Source organism: Pan troglodytes, chromosome 16 (assembly GCF_028858775.2).
Source record: "Pan troglodytes isolate AG18354 chromosome 16, NHGRI_mPanTro3-v2.0_pri, whole genome shotgun sequence".
In the NCBI taxonomy this organism is placed as follows: domain Eukaryota; kingdom Metazoa; phylum Chordata; class Mammalia; order Primates; family Hominidae; genus Pan; species Pan troglodytes.
In genome coordinates this window covers 45,603,428-45,620,052 of record NC_072414.2, presented here as the reverse complement: position 1 = coordinate 45,620,052, position 16,625 = coordinate 45,603,428, and the positions used below count along the sequence as shown (strand labels likewise).

At 34.1% G+C, this 16,625-nt stretch overlaps 1 protein-coding gene across 6 annotated transcripts in view; it reads left to right on the top strand.

Moving 5' to 3' along the window:
* WDR72 (WD repeat domain 72) overlaps positions 1–16,625 on the top strand; it is a 247,699-nt gene that overhangs the window by 131,471 nt on the left and 99,603 nt on the right. For all 6 annotated transcript variants that reach the window (XM_003314678.5, XM_063794161.1, XM_063794162.1 and 3 more), the window contains one exon: positions 15,096–15,913. In XM_003314678.5, coding sequence (XP_003314726.2) covers positions 15,096–15,913 — 818 coding nt within the window. The remainder of the gene's footprint in view (positions 1–15,095; positions 15,914–16,625) is intronic.

The window sequence follows — 16,625 nt, the reverse complement described above, 5'->3', positions numbered from 1 at the left end:
CTTACAATTATGGTAGAAGGCAAAGGGAAATCAGGACTGCTTTACATGTGGCTGGAGAAGGAGCAAGGGAGGGGGAATGCCACATACTTTTTATATGACCAGATCTCATGAGAACTCAATCACTATGTAGTACCAAGCGGGGGGGGGGGGGGGTGCTAAACTATTAGAAACTGCCTCCGTGATCCAATCAGCTCTCACCAGGCACCACCTCCAGCATTGGGGATTATACTTCAACATCAGATTTGGGCAGGAACACAGATCCAAAAAATATCAATTTTCTATATTGATATTGTGTACTACAACCTTGCTAAACTCATTTATTAGTTCAAATAGGTTTTTTTTGTGGATACCTTAGTGTTTTCTATATACAATATTATGTAATCTGCAAATATAGACAGTTTTACTTCCTTCTTTCTAATCTGGATGCCTCTTACTTATTTTTCTTTCTTAATCACCCCATCCAGGACGTCTAGTACAATGTTAAATAGAACTAACAAGAAAGGACATACTTGTCCTGTTCCTGACCTTAGGAGGAAAGCATTTGGTTTTTCACCATAAGTATTATGTTAGGTGTGGATTTTCCACAGATAACCTCTATCGGATTGCAGAAGTTCTTTTCTATTCCTAGTTTCTTGGGTGTTTTTTATTATGAAATTGTGTTTGATTTTTTCAAATGCTTTTTGTGCATCTATTAGGATAATCGTGTTTTGTTTTTTATTCTATTAATACGATACATTATGTTAATGGATTTTTGTGTATTAAGTCAACTCTATATGTAGGATAAATTCTAGTTGTTCATGGTGTAAAATTATTTTTAGGTTTTGGTAGATTTGCTTTGTGAATATTTTCTTGAGGATTTTTGTGTCTATAGTTATAAGGGTTATTGGTCTGTACTTTTCTTATCTTGTGATATCTCCGTCTGGTTTCAGTATTAGGGTAATACTGGCCTCTTAGAGAGATTTGGGAAGTGTTCTCACACCACTTCTATTTTTTTGGACATATTTGTCAAGAACTGGTATTAACTCTGCTTTAAATGTTTGGTAGAAATTAACAGTGGAATCATCTGGACCTGGTCTTTTCTATATAGAAGGATGTTTAACTACTAATTCAATTTCTTTACTTGGTATAGGTCTGTTCCGCTTTCTATTTCTTCTTATGCCAGTTTTGGTAGTTTATGTCTTTTAAAAAATTTGTCCATTTCATCTTGATTTCCTAATTTGCTGGCAGATAGCTATTCATAGTATTTCTCTGAGATCTTTTTAAAAACTTTTGTAAGATCAGTGATGATACCCCTCTTTCATTACTTTGATTTTTCCCCACTAATTATTTAGGAGTGTATTGTTTAATTTGCACATATTTGTAAATTTCCCAAATAATGATAAGGTTGGTAAATGGGACTCCTCAGGGAGCTGGGAGGCAGGTGAAATATTGCCAATTTTGTGGGGGTGCGGATTTTTGAGGGTCTCCAAACATATATGCCTCATCCAGTGGCAGGTAGGCTGCTGGTTTTCATAGCTACCATGATTGCCAAACTGCTGATTTTCAAGACTGTGGAGCTAGAGAGGGGCAATGAGAATAAGGCAAATTAAAATGCTAGGACACTCACTGTTTTTACTGACATCCAGCCATTTTACTAGGGAAGAAAAGATCCTTGTCACAAACCTTTGGTTATTTCTCGAGATCTTTTGCCTTTTTGAAGGAGCATATTTTCAGTGGACCTAACTTAATTAACCTAGAAGTTCTGCCCCTGCTATATTTTTTAATATAATTATTATACTTTTCCTAATATTTCTAAAAAACTTTCTTTTTCTTTTATTCATTTTATTTTTACTTTTTTTTTCTTCCATAACTTCGTGGTCATTTTTATGAATGTCATTCCTCTGATTTCTCTTTGATAGTCATAAATAATACATTTTCAGTCCCTTCTGTGGCACTGATTTTATCTGGAGTTAATATATGTTTCAGCTTTTATATTTGTAGCTGTCTTTCTGAGTATTAGTTTCCCTGTGTTATAGAAGTTTGGTTTGCAAGCTCATTTCTAGAGAAAAATTTTTTCTCTTGGGTTTTTTGTTTTGCTGTATTTTATGTCTCTCTCTCTCTCTCTCTCTCTCTCTCTCTCTCGCTGTCTCTCTCTCCTCAGCTGATATTGTCTGTTGGTTTTAGGTAGGTGTCTGCATACCTTGTCAAGGCCTTTAGTCTAGAATGGTACCTGGACTGCATTAATATTCGGTGTATGTCTGTCTAATCAGTGAACTAGCTTATGGGTTGATTGAGTTAAAAGTTAGATTAGGAGTTTTCTAGGTTGTCCACCCACCAATGGCCTGACATTTAGCCTCAGAAGTTGACTCTAAAGCCTTATTATCTGCTTATAGACTTGTTGGTAAGCAGGCCTGTGACTTTAACTTCACTTAGCACTTTGTGTTTCTTTCCGTTTGTGGTCTTCCAAGCTGTTTATTTTGTTTTTGAGCTTAGCTAAACATTTTAAGGTTTTTTTTAATTAAAAAAAAATCTATTGTTGGTATGAATTTAAAAAATTTAGTTTACTTCAAAGTCTAAACTTTGCCATCTTGACTAGAAATCAACTCGTATTTTCAAAATATTTAGAATTTGTTAATTTGACATAACACAAATTTAGTTATTTGAAATTTTTAACAGCAAAGATGTAAGCATCTACTGTAATTTCTTTTTGTATCTAAGTACCATATTCTCTACCTTTTTATGGCATAAGTTTTAAAGTTAACTTCTTATAAGTTAGGTTATAAATTTATCTACATTGTAGACTTGTTTCTCAGAAAATTTTCCACATCAAGAAATCACACTATCTTTTCATGTCAAACTTATGATGTAGGCTAATCATTAAATAATTTCTCAGTAATATAGTATTCAATACATGGGTGTCAACTTTTTTTTAATATCATCTGTGCCGTCTCTCACTTGAAAAACTTCCATTGTTATAAACCTTTTGATGGAGATACTTTCCCTTGAGTATAGATTCATAGTTTAAATTTCATAATTTTTTTCTTTGCATTAACTACACTTCTGATGCTTCAGCTGTGACTTATAGTTTTTATTTACTTAAAATGTAGAAGTAATTTAGAAACTTGAAGATTAACTAGAATGCAGATTCCATAGGGTCTTTCAGATTACTAAACTTTGTTTTCTTTGGAACTAAATTATATACACAGAATTCTTCAATTGTACATAGCTTATTAAAATATGTAATTAATGTGATAAGCACAACTGGGAAAAGAAGGTTGAGAACAAAGAGAATTAAAATTACCGGAAAGTAAATATCTCAGTTGCTATGAGTAGAAGGCAGAAAGTAGAAAGTGGTATACTGGTGGTCAGAGAGATTGGAGAGCATAGATTAATCTGATGAGTTAGCTGAGTGGAGAACTATTAAGGGGATTTTAAAAAGTATTTTATTTTTAACTTTAAAATGAAATTAAACATGTAAATAATATAGCTTATTTATATTGAGAAAAACATAGATTTATGATTGCAATTAGGCACTAATTTTTTTAGTGACTATATAATGAATCAAGTGAGTTTTGTGTGTTTTTTTCTAATTAAATGTTTTTAGTATGGTTCACAATATGTCATCTTTTATTTCATGTTTGAATTTCAATAAGAATATTAAGGAGTTTTGTTCTAGAAAAGAATTTAAAATATAATCAAGCTTTCCACAGGCCTAACTTATACACTTTACATTAAAACATTTTTCATTTGAAGCTTCTGAGTTAGTTTTCTCAAGTTATCTGGTTTTCTCTGCTACATCGTTTTTTGTCAATGGCATTGGTTATGACTCAGAGTTCTGCTGTTACTGTTAGTGTAATCCTGCATCTTTAACTGTATTTGCTATCTACTCTACAATTGAATTGCATCATCAGATAACCAGTCCAAGTCTAATAGATGGGGCTAGGTCTTTATGTTATAAGGCAAGGAGTGTTTAGGTACTAATTTTATATGTGACTAGTTCATTAGTGAATATTTTCACATGATGATGACTTTTCCTTCCTTATACAGCTCAGTGACTGTGGTGTATTGTAAAATGAATGTTTAGCTAATGAAGACCCTTGTATCTTTTAAAAATAATAAATAAAAAATATTATTTCATTCTTTGAAGAATCTAAGTGGATAATGTCATCTTAGGAGAAGCAGACTTGGGAATCTTGGTTGGGCTATTTGCCAGATGGGTAACTTAGAACAAGTCATTTCCCTTCTCTCTCTCATTTTTCCTTAGTGTGAGGAGAAAGAGTCAAATCAGACAATTTCTAAATTCTTCATTCAGGAATATAAGGAAATATCTAAAATGTTTTAGCAGCTGCTGCCTATATTTCCTAACTTTGTATTTAAATATTTATATTAAGTGTTACTGTACGAAGTGACAAAAGTGAGAAGATGAGGGCAGATTTAAGCATCAGTGTTACCCAATCTATTTTATGGTTGTAGTAGTGAGAGATGGGACTAGCTGGATTTCCTAGGCCAACTAAGAATCCCTAAGCCTAGCTGGGATGGTGACCACTTCCACCTTTAAACATGGGGCTTGCAACTTAGCTCACACCGGACCAATCAGATAGTAAGGAGAGCTCATTAAAATGCTAATTAGGCAACAACAGGAGGTAAAGAAATAGCCAATCATCTGTTGCCTGAGAGCACAGTGGGAGGGACAAAGATCGGGATAGAAACCCAGGCATTTGAGCCTGGCAACGGCAACCCCCTTTGGGTCCTCTCCCTTTGTATGGGAGCTTTGTTTTCACTCTATTAAATCTTGCAGCTGCACTCTTCTGGTCCGTGTTTGTTATGGCTGGAGCTGAGCTTTTGCTCGCCGTCCACCACTGTTCTTTGCCGCCTCGCAGACCTGCCGCTGACTTCCATCCCTTGGATCCAGCAGGGTGTCCGCTGTGCTCCTGATCCAGCAAGGCACCCATTGCTGCTCCCAGTCAGGCTAAAGGCTTGTCATTTTTCCTGCCTGGCTAAGTGCCTGGTTCGTCCTGATTGAGCTGAACACTAGTCACTGGGTCCCACGGTTCTCTTCTGTGACCCACAGCTTCTAATAGAGCTATAACACTCATCGCGTGGCCCAAGATTCCATTCCTTGTAATCCGTAAGGCCTAGAACCCCAGGTCAGAGAACACGAGGCTTGCCACCATCTTGGAAGTGGCCTGCCGGCCATTTTGGAAGCCGCCCACCACCATCTTGGGAGCTCTGGTAGCAAGGACCGCCAGTAACAGTAGCTTGGGCAGGTCAAATTTTTTCATAACAAACTCAGTGGGGAATCCAAAATGTTTTGAGAAAGAAGTTATCAGAACATGTTGCTAGAAAATACGTTTCTACCTTCAAAAGCCAGGAGTAAAACCAGTCTTGTTTAAGCATTTCGTCTTTCTGAATCAGGGAGAAAAGGAAGAAGAACATAGTAGGCTGAAGGAAAAAGAAAATAAATCAATACACTTATTTGTTTTTCAGATAAAAGTGTTAGACTTGTACTTTCACACCTATTACATTTTTTTTTGTCTGAACAGTTGGTCCTTTCTGTTTTTCCTTTTTATATGTACTTTGGATTGCTTACAGTTTGCATTTCATGTCATTGGCGTTGGTTTTAATTATTCTGGGCTCTTGTGGGTAGTAGAGGAATAATTTTGGCCTGCCAGCCATCTGGGATTCTACTTGCAGACTTTCAGACTCAGTATCTTTTCCCAAAGTCTTTCTACTCCAGACAAAGAATTCAACCCTGTGTGCCTTTGCCTACTCCCCACCTGCTGTTTATAGCATTCACATGTAGATGTATCAGCATTATTTTACTCCCAAACTCTCCAAAGTTCAGAGGTTGGAATGGATTGTTCTTTAGTGCCACCCTCTTGCTTTACCAATTGTGAACAATACCTTCTCTCTTTCCTCAACCTGGGATTTCAGAGAGTAGTAGTAAAAGTGATGATTTTTGAGGAAAATACCAGGACCTTGTCTATGATGCAATACCTGGAAATCACATGTTGGGGAATTATCTGTCAGGCAATCAGATAGTGTTTTATAAACAACATGTAAACCAATCACTTAAAATTTGTATTTACTCCTCACATTTTTGCAGTGGCATAGATGGGATAAAATACTTCTTGCATTTAATTACTTGTTCTAGACTTTTAAAAATTGCAATCAGATTAATGAATGTTACCAAAACACTTCCATTAGAATGATGTTTTAGATATATTTTATCATCCTAAAATTAACATAATTATATTTGTATTTTTGCATTTAGCATGCTACTTTTAATAGACTTTTTGTCTGTGAAATATATTGCATATAGGTAACATAAAAATAAAGTTAATATTAACTATAGCCTTTGCTAAACATTACTGAATATTGTGTCTGCCCAATCTATAAAATGTGAAAACTCAGAAAATATATATTATGGGCATTTACTGTCATTTTTCTGTGTTACTTATATCCAAAATGATAGTCATTATGTTTTCAAGGCCCTTTGTTAATAAGACTTTTAACATATACTTCCTGAAGTTTCAAACAGTGATGACTAGCTGGAATTATGTTTAATAATTTTAATACATTAAAACATAGCAACAATTTATACTTATAATCTAATGGACTTGTTTTCAAATGGAAGCCAACTCTGTTGTATGTTAATTAAATTTGGAATAACATTTATGATTTTAAAATAATGTAAAATATTCAGTTGCTTCTTTGATAAGGTGACCATATTTAGGAACACAAATTTAGGATTTTTGCTTATGGCAGTGCACTAGGCCTATTGTGGCTGTGTGGACCACAAAATAATAAGAGGAGAACAAGAAATATTGCTCGAATCATGGCTGTGATTTTGATTGGCCCAGAAGTTGAGGAGATCTAGGTGCTGAGACAGAGATTATAGCTTTGAGGAAGTGGAAGTGCATAGGAGGGCAGAACTCTGCCTTCAGCCAGCTTGATTAACCAGTAATCCAGAAGAAACCACAGCTATAGTTTGTGAGTAGATGACTTCTTTTCTTAAATACCCCTTGAAGAGTTATAGCTATTCTTAGAATGCATTTAGTAGTCAGTAGAGTTTATACAGATCTATGTAATCTGGCCCTCATCTCTTCTGTGTAGCTCATTCTCTACCTTCTCGTATTCTACCTTTCAGCCATTCTGAAATTTTCTCAGTTCACGCTATATGCATACCTTCTTACCCTTCTTCTAGCCATCACTTCAGAGGTCTTCTCATATTTGCAATGCACCCAACAAATGTCTAATAGCCAGAATCTATAGGGAACTTAATTGAACAAGCAAAAAATAAATAACTCCATTAAAAATGGGAAAAGACATGAGCATACACTTCTCAAAAGAAGACATACAAGTGGCCAAGAAACATATGAAAAGATGCTCAACATCACTAGTTATCATAGAAATGCAACTCTAAACCACAATGAGTTACCATCTCATGCCAGTCAGAATGGCTATGATTAAACATCAAAAAACAATGGATGCTGGTGAGGCCACAGAGAACAGGGAATACTTATACAGTGTATATTTGTAAGTGGGAATGTATACGGTGTATACTTATACTTGGTGGGAATGTAAATTAGTTCACCTACTGTGGAAGGCAGTGTGGAGATTTCTCAAAGAATTTAAATAAGAACTACCATTTGACCCAGCAATCCCATTACTGGGAAAGAAAATAAAGTTCTACCAAAAAGACACGTGATCTTGTATGTTCATTGCAGCACTATTCACAATAGCAAAGATATGGAATCAACCTAGGTGCGCATCAACAATGGATTGGATAGAGAAAGTGTGATATATGTGTGCGTGTGTGTGTGTGTGTGTGTATGTGTATGTGTGTGTGTGTGTATATATATATAATATAATGCTACTTAGCCATAAAAGAGAATGAAATCATGTTCTTAGTAGAAACATGGATGCAGCTGGAGGTCATTATCCTAAGTTAATTAACACAGGAACAGAAAGTCAAATACTGCATGTTCTCACTTATCAATGGAAGCTAAACAATGAGTACTCATGAACATAAAGATGACAACAATAGCCACTGGGGACTACTAAATGGAAAAGGAAAGAAGAGGACTGTGGGTTGAAAAACCAACTATTGGGTACTATGCTCAGTACCTGGGTGTTGGGATCAATCATATCCCAAACCACAAATCTGCAGATGTAGCCCCTGAATCTAAAATAAAAGTTGAAAAAAAAGAGTTAGTTAATTAAGAAATCAAAACCCATATAGTATACAATATTTTACACTTTTTTGAGACTAATGATTTACAAACTATTTCTCTCTACAATATTTTTATCTCTTTATCTCTTGTGATGGTATGAGTATTTTACAAATTAATTTATGTGAGTTCTTTATATGCCTAAAATATTAGCCTTTGATTATTGATCTTGTGAATTTTGTTCTTATGCTTTTAAGTTTAATTTGATCAATGCACCTGTTTTGCGGGGAGGGTAGTACATGTTAAAAATATTTGGCTAGTCATATCTATTGTTGACATTTTCTTTTTTCCCCTAGGGCCCTTTAGTTTAGTTTAGTTTAGTTTAGTTTAGTTTAGTTTAGTTTAGTTCTGGGATACATATGCAGGATGTACAGGTTTGTTACATAGGTAAACGTGTGCCATGGTGATTTGCTGTGCCTGTAGAAACCCATCACCTAGGTATTAAGGCCAGCATGCATTAACTATTTATCCTGATGCTCTCCCTCCCCCTGCTCCCTCCTCAGACTGCCCCCACTGTGTGTGTTTTCCCCTCCTGTGTCCATGTGTTCTCATTGTTCAGCTCCCACTTATAAATTAGGACATGGGGTGTTTGTTTTTTCTTTCCCGTTAGTTTGCTGAGGATAATGGCTTGCAGCTCCATCCATTGTTCCTGTAAAAGACACATCTCATTCTTTTTTATGGCTGTGTAGTATTCCATGGTATATATGTACCATTTTCTCCTTATCCAGTCTATCATTGATGGGCATTTGGGTTGATTCCATATCTTTGCTATTGTGACTAGTGCTGCAATGAACATAACACTTGCATGTATCTTTATAATAGAATGATTTATATTCCTATGGGTATATACCCAGTAATGGGATTGCTGGGTCGAATAGTATTTCTGGTTCTAGGTCTTCGAGGAATCGCTACGCTATCTTCCTCAGTGGTTGAACTAATTTACATGTCCACCAATAGTGTAAAAGCTGTTCCTATTTTTCTAACGCCCTGCTATTATCTGTTGTTTCTTGACTTTTTAATAATCACCATTCTGAATGGCATGAGATGGTATCTCATTGCTGTTTTGATTTGCATTTCTCTAATGATCAGTGATTATGAGCTTTTTTCATACGTTTGTTGACCACACGAATGTCTTCTGTTGAGAAATGTCTGTTCTTGTTCTTTTGCCCACATTTTAATGGGGTTGTTTGTTTTTTTCTTGTAAATTTGTGTAAGTTCCTTGTAGATTCTGGATACTAGGGCTTTTGTCAGATGCATAGATTGCAAAAACTTTCTCCCATTCTATAGGTTGTCTCTTCACGCTGATGATAGTTTCTTTTTTTAAAAAATGTTTATTTCCATAGGTTATTGGGGAACAGGTGGTATTTGATGACATGATTAAATGCTTTAGTGGTGATTTGTGAGATTCTGTTGCACCCATCACCCAAGAGCTATACGCTGCACACACTTGTAGTCTTTTAATCGTCATCCCCTTCCCACCTTTTCCCCCTGTGTCCCCAAAGTTTATTGTGTCATTCTTATGCCTTTGCATTCTCACAGCTTAACTCCCATTTATAAGTGAAAACATACGATGCTTGATTTTCCATTCCTGAGATACTTCACTTAGAATAATAGTCTCCAGTCTCATCCAGGTCATATTCCTTTTTACAGCTGAGTAGTACTCTATCATTCATATATATATATATATCACAGTTTCTTTATCCACTCATTGATGGATGGGCATTTGGGTTGGTTCCACGTTTTTGCAATTGAGAATTGTACTGCTATAAACATAGTTGTGCAAGTATTTTTTTCATATAATGACTTATTTTCCTCTGGGTGCATACCCAGTAGTGGGATTGCTGGATCAAATAGTAGTTCTACTTTTAGTTCTTTAAGGAATTCTCCACACTGTTTTCCACAGTGGTTGTGCTAGTTTACATTCCCACCAGCAGTGTAGAAGCACTCCCTGTTTACCACATCCAAGTCAACATCTATTATTTTTTTATTTTTTTATTATGGCCATTCTTGCAAGAGTAAGGTGGTATTGCATTGTGGTTTTGATTTGAATTATCCTGATCATTAGTGATGTTGAGCATTTTTTATATGCTTGTTGGCAATTTTTATATCTTCTTTTGATAATTTTCTATTCATGTTCTTATCCCACTTTTTGATGGAATTGTTTGTATTTTTCTTGCTAATTTGTTTGAGTTCATTGTAGATTCTGGATATCAGTCCTTTGTTAGACATATAGATTGTAAAGATTTTCTCCCACTCTATGGGTTATCTGTTTACTCTGCTGACTGTTCCTTTTGCCATGCAAAAGCTCTTTAGTTTAATTAAGTCCCAGCTGTTTAATCTTTGTTTTTATTGCATTTGCTTTTGGGTTCTTGGTCATGAAATCCTTGCCTAGGCTGATGTCTAGAAGAGTTTTTCCAATGTTATCTTCTAGAATTTTTATATTTTCAGGTCTGAGATTGAAGTCCTTGATCCATCATGGGTTGATTTTTGTTTAAGGTGAGAGATGAGGATCCAGTTTCATTCACCTTCATGTGGCTTGCCAGTTATCCCAGCACCATTTGTTGCATAGGGTGTCCTTTCCCCACTTTATGTTTTTGTTTGCTTTGTTGAAGATCAGTTGGCTGTAAGTATTTAGGTTTATTTCTGGGTTGGCCATTTTGATTACTATTTTTAGAAGAGCTTTTTGTTTGGTATGGTAAAATATAAGTTTTTCTAGAAATTTAAAAAATAAATATGATCAAAATATTTTAAGAAATCTGCAATTTTATAGAAAATGGGATTATATTTTTAAAAATTTAAATATTTTCCATTGACAATATATATGAATTTTTGGCATATGTATGTATGTCATAATGTATTTTGCATATATATATGCCATAATATATTCAGCCAAATCTATTGTATAGGACATTTAAGTTATTTTCAGCTTATTGAAACAGCAGAATCCTCAATGACCATTTTTTATATGATTTTGTGCATATTTATAATCATACCTTTAGGAATTATTTTTAAAATAATTTCTGCATTAAAGAGTTTGTAACATTTTAAGATTATTGATACATGTTGCCAAATTGCCTTCCATAAAATAAGTGCCAACTTACACTAATCTTGCAGTGTATAAGAATGCCCATTAACTCCCTCCATTATCAAAACTGAATATTCAATTTTTAATGGTACTTGCAAATCCAATGTTTATCTGTTTGTTGGCTAATAGTCTGAACATCAGTCCTGTTCATTTCTCTACAAATAAAGAGTAAGCTATTTTAAAATTTATCTTTGAAAATAATGCATATTAGAATTAACAAGAAATTTACAGAAATTCTTAGAGGTAAAAAGCAAAACGAGAGCACAATTCCAGACAGGTTGGAGAAGGCTGAAAGAGCATTTGCTAATCCTCGGGTACGTTTAGCTTTAGTTTAAACCACTATAAAGGTTAAAAGAGAGAATTTCCAGGTCCAGTGCAGTGACAGGAAGTCGGATGGGATACCACAGCATAAGTTCATTGTCCTCTAAGAGATGCGTATTCAGTGAGAAAGCCAACCAAGGTGAGCAATATTTTTCACACAAGAAGAGAATAAAAATATTTGTCTTTGTTGGTCTCAGCCCTAGATGGAGGGGGGAAAGTACTTTTGCTTAAGTATTAATAACCATAATCTTGAGTCAGAATTCACACCACCTGCAAGGAATGAAAACTTTTGAAGCTGAAAATTTTGTTTAAAGAGGGCCCTATTTGGTAGTACCCCTGGATACCTGGTATTCACAAACTAAAATCCTCTCTTAAAGAGTGCACTGTCACATATATCTCAAAGGATTCTCACTGATCACATTTCATACACACACACACACACACACACACACACACAATTATAAAGCATACAAGGAAACAGGAAAATGTTGGCAAAATAAAAAAGCAGAGCCATATCCACAAAGATTTTAGAAACTTTAATTACAGATGCAGAGTATAATAAGTATGTTTAAAAATATAAGAATTATTTTAAAATATGAGTAAGAAATAGCTGTCTATGAAAATGACCATTTTGTTTTTTTAGAAGAACCAAATAGAACGTCTGGCAATGAAAAATGTAAAAATCAAAATTAGGAACTCAATGGGCAATTTAAGGGACATATTAAACACAGGTGAGAGGACAATTGGCAAACTAAAAGAAAAATTTTGAAGGGATTGCCCCACATGAGGTACAGAAAGACAAAAGAGTTGAAAAACATGTAAGGGGATAGAGCCTCTGGCAAATACCTGATCAGAGTCCCATAAGGGGATAATGGGATGGTAAGAGAAAATATTCAAAGGGATAAGCCCAACAACTTCACAAAGTTAATGAAAGATGGGGAGGCTCAGATACAGTGGAGGACTGGGGGAAAACATCCACACCTAGAAGAATCACAGCGAGGCAGTGGAATATTAAAGCCAAAAGGATCTCATCAAACAGCAGAGAGAAAAGACAGATGGTGTGACAGACTAGCAGCTGACTTCTCAACTGCATCAGAGGAAGCCAGAGACTGCAGAATAATCCCTTCTTCACGAATACTGGGAGAAAATAAGTCAAGCTAACACAAGACTACCTTTTGAGAAAAACATTATTCCATTGAGAGGATAACCAAAGTCAAAAGTTGATGCTTTAAAAAGAGTATCAAAATTGACAAAATTCTAGCAGGAAAAAACAGAGGCAATAAAAGTAATAAATTTTAAGAGGCCCATAGTTATAGGTACTGCAGAGCTAAATAACTGATAGGCAAGTAATATAAACATATTTTTGAGTGATTATAAAACTATCAAAAGAAATTAAACATGGTCTAAATAAGTGGGAGATGTAATCTGGAATTTGGCAAACATGCGAAAACATGCAAAATTAAATAGGTCAAATAGGAATACATATTTAAGGTTAAGACACTAAACGAAAGCAAAGAAATTATAAGCATGAAATTCAAATATTGGTTACTTTCTGACAGTATGCAGGGGTAAAAAAAATCAGGGCATATTCTACTTTTTAGTCCAAATGGAGGCACTTTGTTAATATTCCTTAAACAGTTCGTTTACATTATTTATTTACCATGAAATGTATAACACGTATAGAAAAAAGTAAACAACACAGCACAAAAATGTACAGCTCAATGAATTGTCATAAAGCACACACCTTCATAATCACCACATAGATCCAGAAATAAAACATGTGAGCACCCCAGAAACTATACCTCCCAGTCTTCAAAAGGTAGCCACTATCTTTGTAGATTTATTGTTTATGAAGGTATCCTTAAACCCTATTGTTTTGTTTTCTCCTGTCTTTTGAAAATAATGGGGATGGAATTACATACAGTTAATTCTTTTATGTCTGGCTTCTTTGATGAAAATAATGGTGAAATTAATAGGCCAATGAATGGTATTATTTTAATTTCATATTTCTGGTTACTACTTGTAAAAATTTTTCATATTGTAACTTTTGAATATTTGTTTTGTGAATTATTATCTTTGCCCATTCATCCATCTGTAAGAGCCTCTTCTTATTATTGATTTGCAAAAATTATTTATTAATAATTATATTAACCCTTATATTGACAAATTTGCTCTTATAATTTGTTCTCCATTTCATTTTTTACCATTTATACTTTGTAATGGTTTTCTTTTTAAACTTTCCTTTTTTATTATTGGAAATTAAATATATCATCACTGTAAAAAAATTTCAGAAAACCAAACCAAAAACACAACACACCATAGTATAAATAAAGATCATTTTAATTTCTGCTTCCCAATTAATTCCTTCTTCCCAATTAAATGTTAACTATTGTTAACATTTTGGTTCATATCCTTTGTGACTTTATTCATTTATTTGTATTTACATGTTCCCTATATATGTATATTTATATATACAAATGTAGATAATGTGTCAAATTTTTAAATATCTATATATTTGTACGTAAAATTTTACAAAAGGAGAATTATTTTGTCTGCCTAATAACATGTTTTTCACCGATTGATATAATTTACACCACCATTTTAAATTATTTAAATGGTGTTCCATTGTATAAATTTGCTAATTATTAATTCAACAAACATTAATTGAGTCTCTGGATAATGCTGTATAGAAGCATTGTTTTGTAGGCACTGGAAGCAACTAACATACAAAATTCCTGCAAAGGTGTGGCTTGAATGCTAGTGGAGGAAACATACAATAAAGAAATAAATTTTTCATATTCTGTAAGGAAATCCTAAGTCCTAGAAAGAAGAAAAAAAGCAAGGAAGAGTATAGAGAGTAATGGGTTGATATGAGGGAATAGAGTATTCAAGGAATGCCTCATAAATTAGCAAGAACATAATTTAAGTATGGGAACCCACTGTGCCAGCGTTTGGGGCAAAATCAAATGCAAGTCAACAAGATGAGTTTTTTGGGTTTTTCTTAGAGCAATATGACATTGGTTAACATTTAAATTACTTCCAATTTTAACAAATTTGGAAGCACCATTTTTGTTAAAATATTTAATAAATTTTTGCATGCGTTCTTACATTTGTTCTCCTCAGTTTTCAAACCTACCTTGTCCTTGTATGTCTTTATGACAATAATAGTAGAAAGATGTGAGAGTCTATATTAAAGGATGTTAATCTAGTGCCATCTTACTCCAGAGACATAATTCATATTTATTTAGAGGAAAAATAAAACTTAGCAAAAAAGAAAAGAAGTTTTCAAAGAATGTTAGAATATAGAATATTTAATTTAGAAATGAATTTTTATAGCTAAGACAAAAAAAATTGAAATGACTTGCCTTTAGCTGCTCTGCAATGTAATACTTTTTAAAAATGCCACTTTCACATCATGGAATCTTTAATAAAATAATAAGCAAGAACTTTGACACAAATATTTTTTGTTCCCTTAGGTTACTGATGCCAAATTTTGCCCAAGACCTTTTAATGTCTTGCCTGTGAAGACAAAATGGAGTAACGTGGGCTTTCATATTCTTCTATTTGATCTGGAAAACCTTGTTGAACTTTTGCTACCAACTCCACTCAGTGATGTTGACTCTTCCAGTTCATTCTATGGTGGTGAGGTCCTGAGAGGAGCCAAGAGCACAGTGGAGAAGAAGACACTGACACTGAGAAAAAGTAAAACTGCCTGTGGTCCTCTTTCAGCAGAGGCACTAGCCAAGCCTATTACTGAAAGCCTGGCCCAAGGAGATAATACCATCAAATTCTCAGAAGAAAATGATGGCATTAAAAGGCAGAAGAAAATGAAGATCTCCAAAAAAATGCAGCCTAAGCCATCAAGAAAAGTAGATGCCAGTCTCACAATAGACACAGCAAAATTGTTTCTGTCTTGCCTTTTGCCATGGGGAGTGGATAAAGATTTAGATTATCTTTGCATTAAGCACCTCAATATTTTAAAGCTTCAGGGTCCTATTTCTTTGGGATTTGCTTTGAATGAAGATAATTTCTCACTGATGTTGCCAGGTTGGGATTTATGCAATAGTGGAATGATAAAAGACTATTCAGGAGTAAATTTATTTTCCAGGAAAGTTTTGGACTTGTCAGATAAATACACAGCCACTCTTCCAAATCAGGTTGGAATTCCAAGAGGATTGGAAAATAATTGTGATTCTTTGCGAGAGTCAGATACTATAGTTTATTTGTTGAACAGACTATTTTTAGTTAATAAATTAGTTAACATGCCTTTAGAATTGGCATGTAGAGTTGGCAGGTAAGACATACCTAGAGATTTTGACTATACTAGATTATGACATTAAAAATATATATCGTTATTTGCTATATTTAGCTCTTTAACATTCCTTCCTTCTTTCCAGTGGGGGGTAAGTATGCAACAATTTCTGGTTTAAAAAACATTTAAGAAAATCTCCCTTTTAGTTGTTTGGGATTAGAGTATAATTTGGCAATAAATCTATATGATTTAAAATTCATTAACTCAACAAATATTCAATGTTCTCATAATATGTGCCAGGAAAGACATAGTGTGGGATGTTGAATGAGTTGATAGATACATACATACATACACATATACATACATAGACACATATACGTCTTGAAATCCATTTTACATGGTGTGAATCAAGTATGAGCAAAAACATTTAAGTAAATGCTTATGATGATATATTTTTATATCATCAGAGAAGGAAAACTTTGAAAATTTCATTCCTCAAATTTTACCATTTATTTTATATTTTGGCATATTAAAATAGAATAAAATAGAAGAGGCTATTTAGTGATTCATTTATACATAGTACAGTTTAGTAATAACTGTTGCTTTTGAGTGTTGAGATTACACTAGCTGTGTGGCTTTGGGCTAGTCACTTTGCTTTTCTGGGCCTTACTTTCCTCATTTACAAAATGAGGTGGGTGGTGTAGGTGATTGTCAAATTCTTAAAAGCTTCGGCTGCTAACCAATTTGATTTATC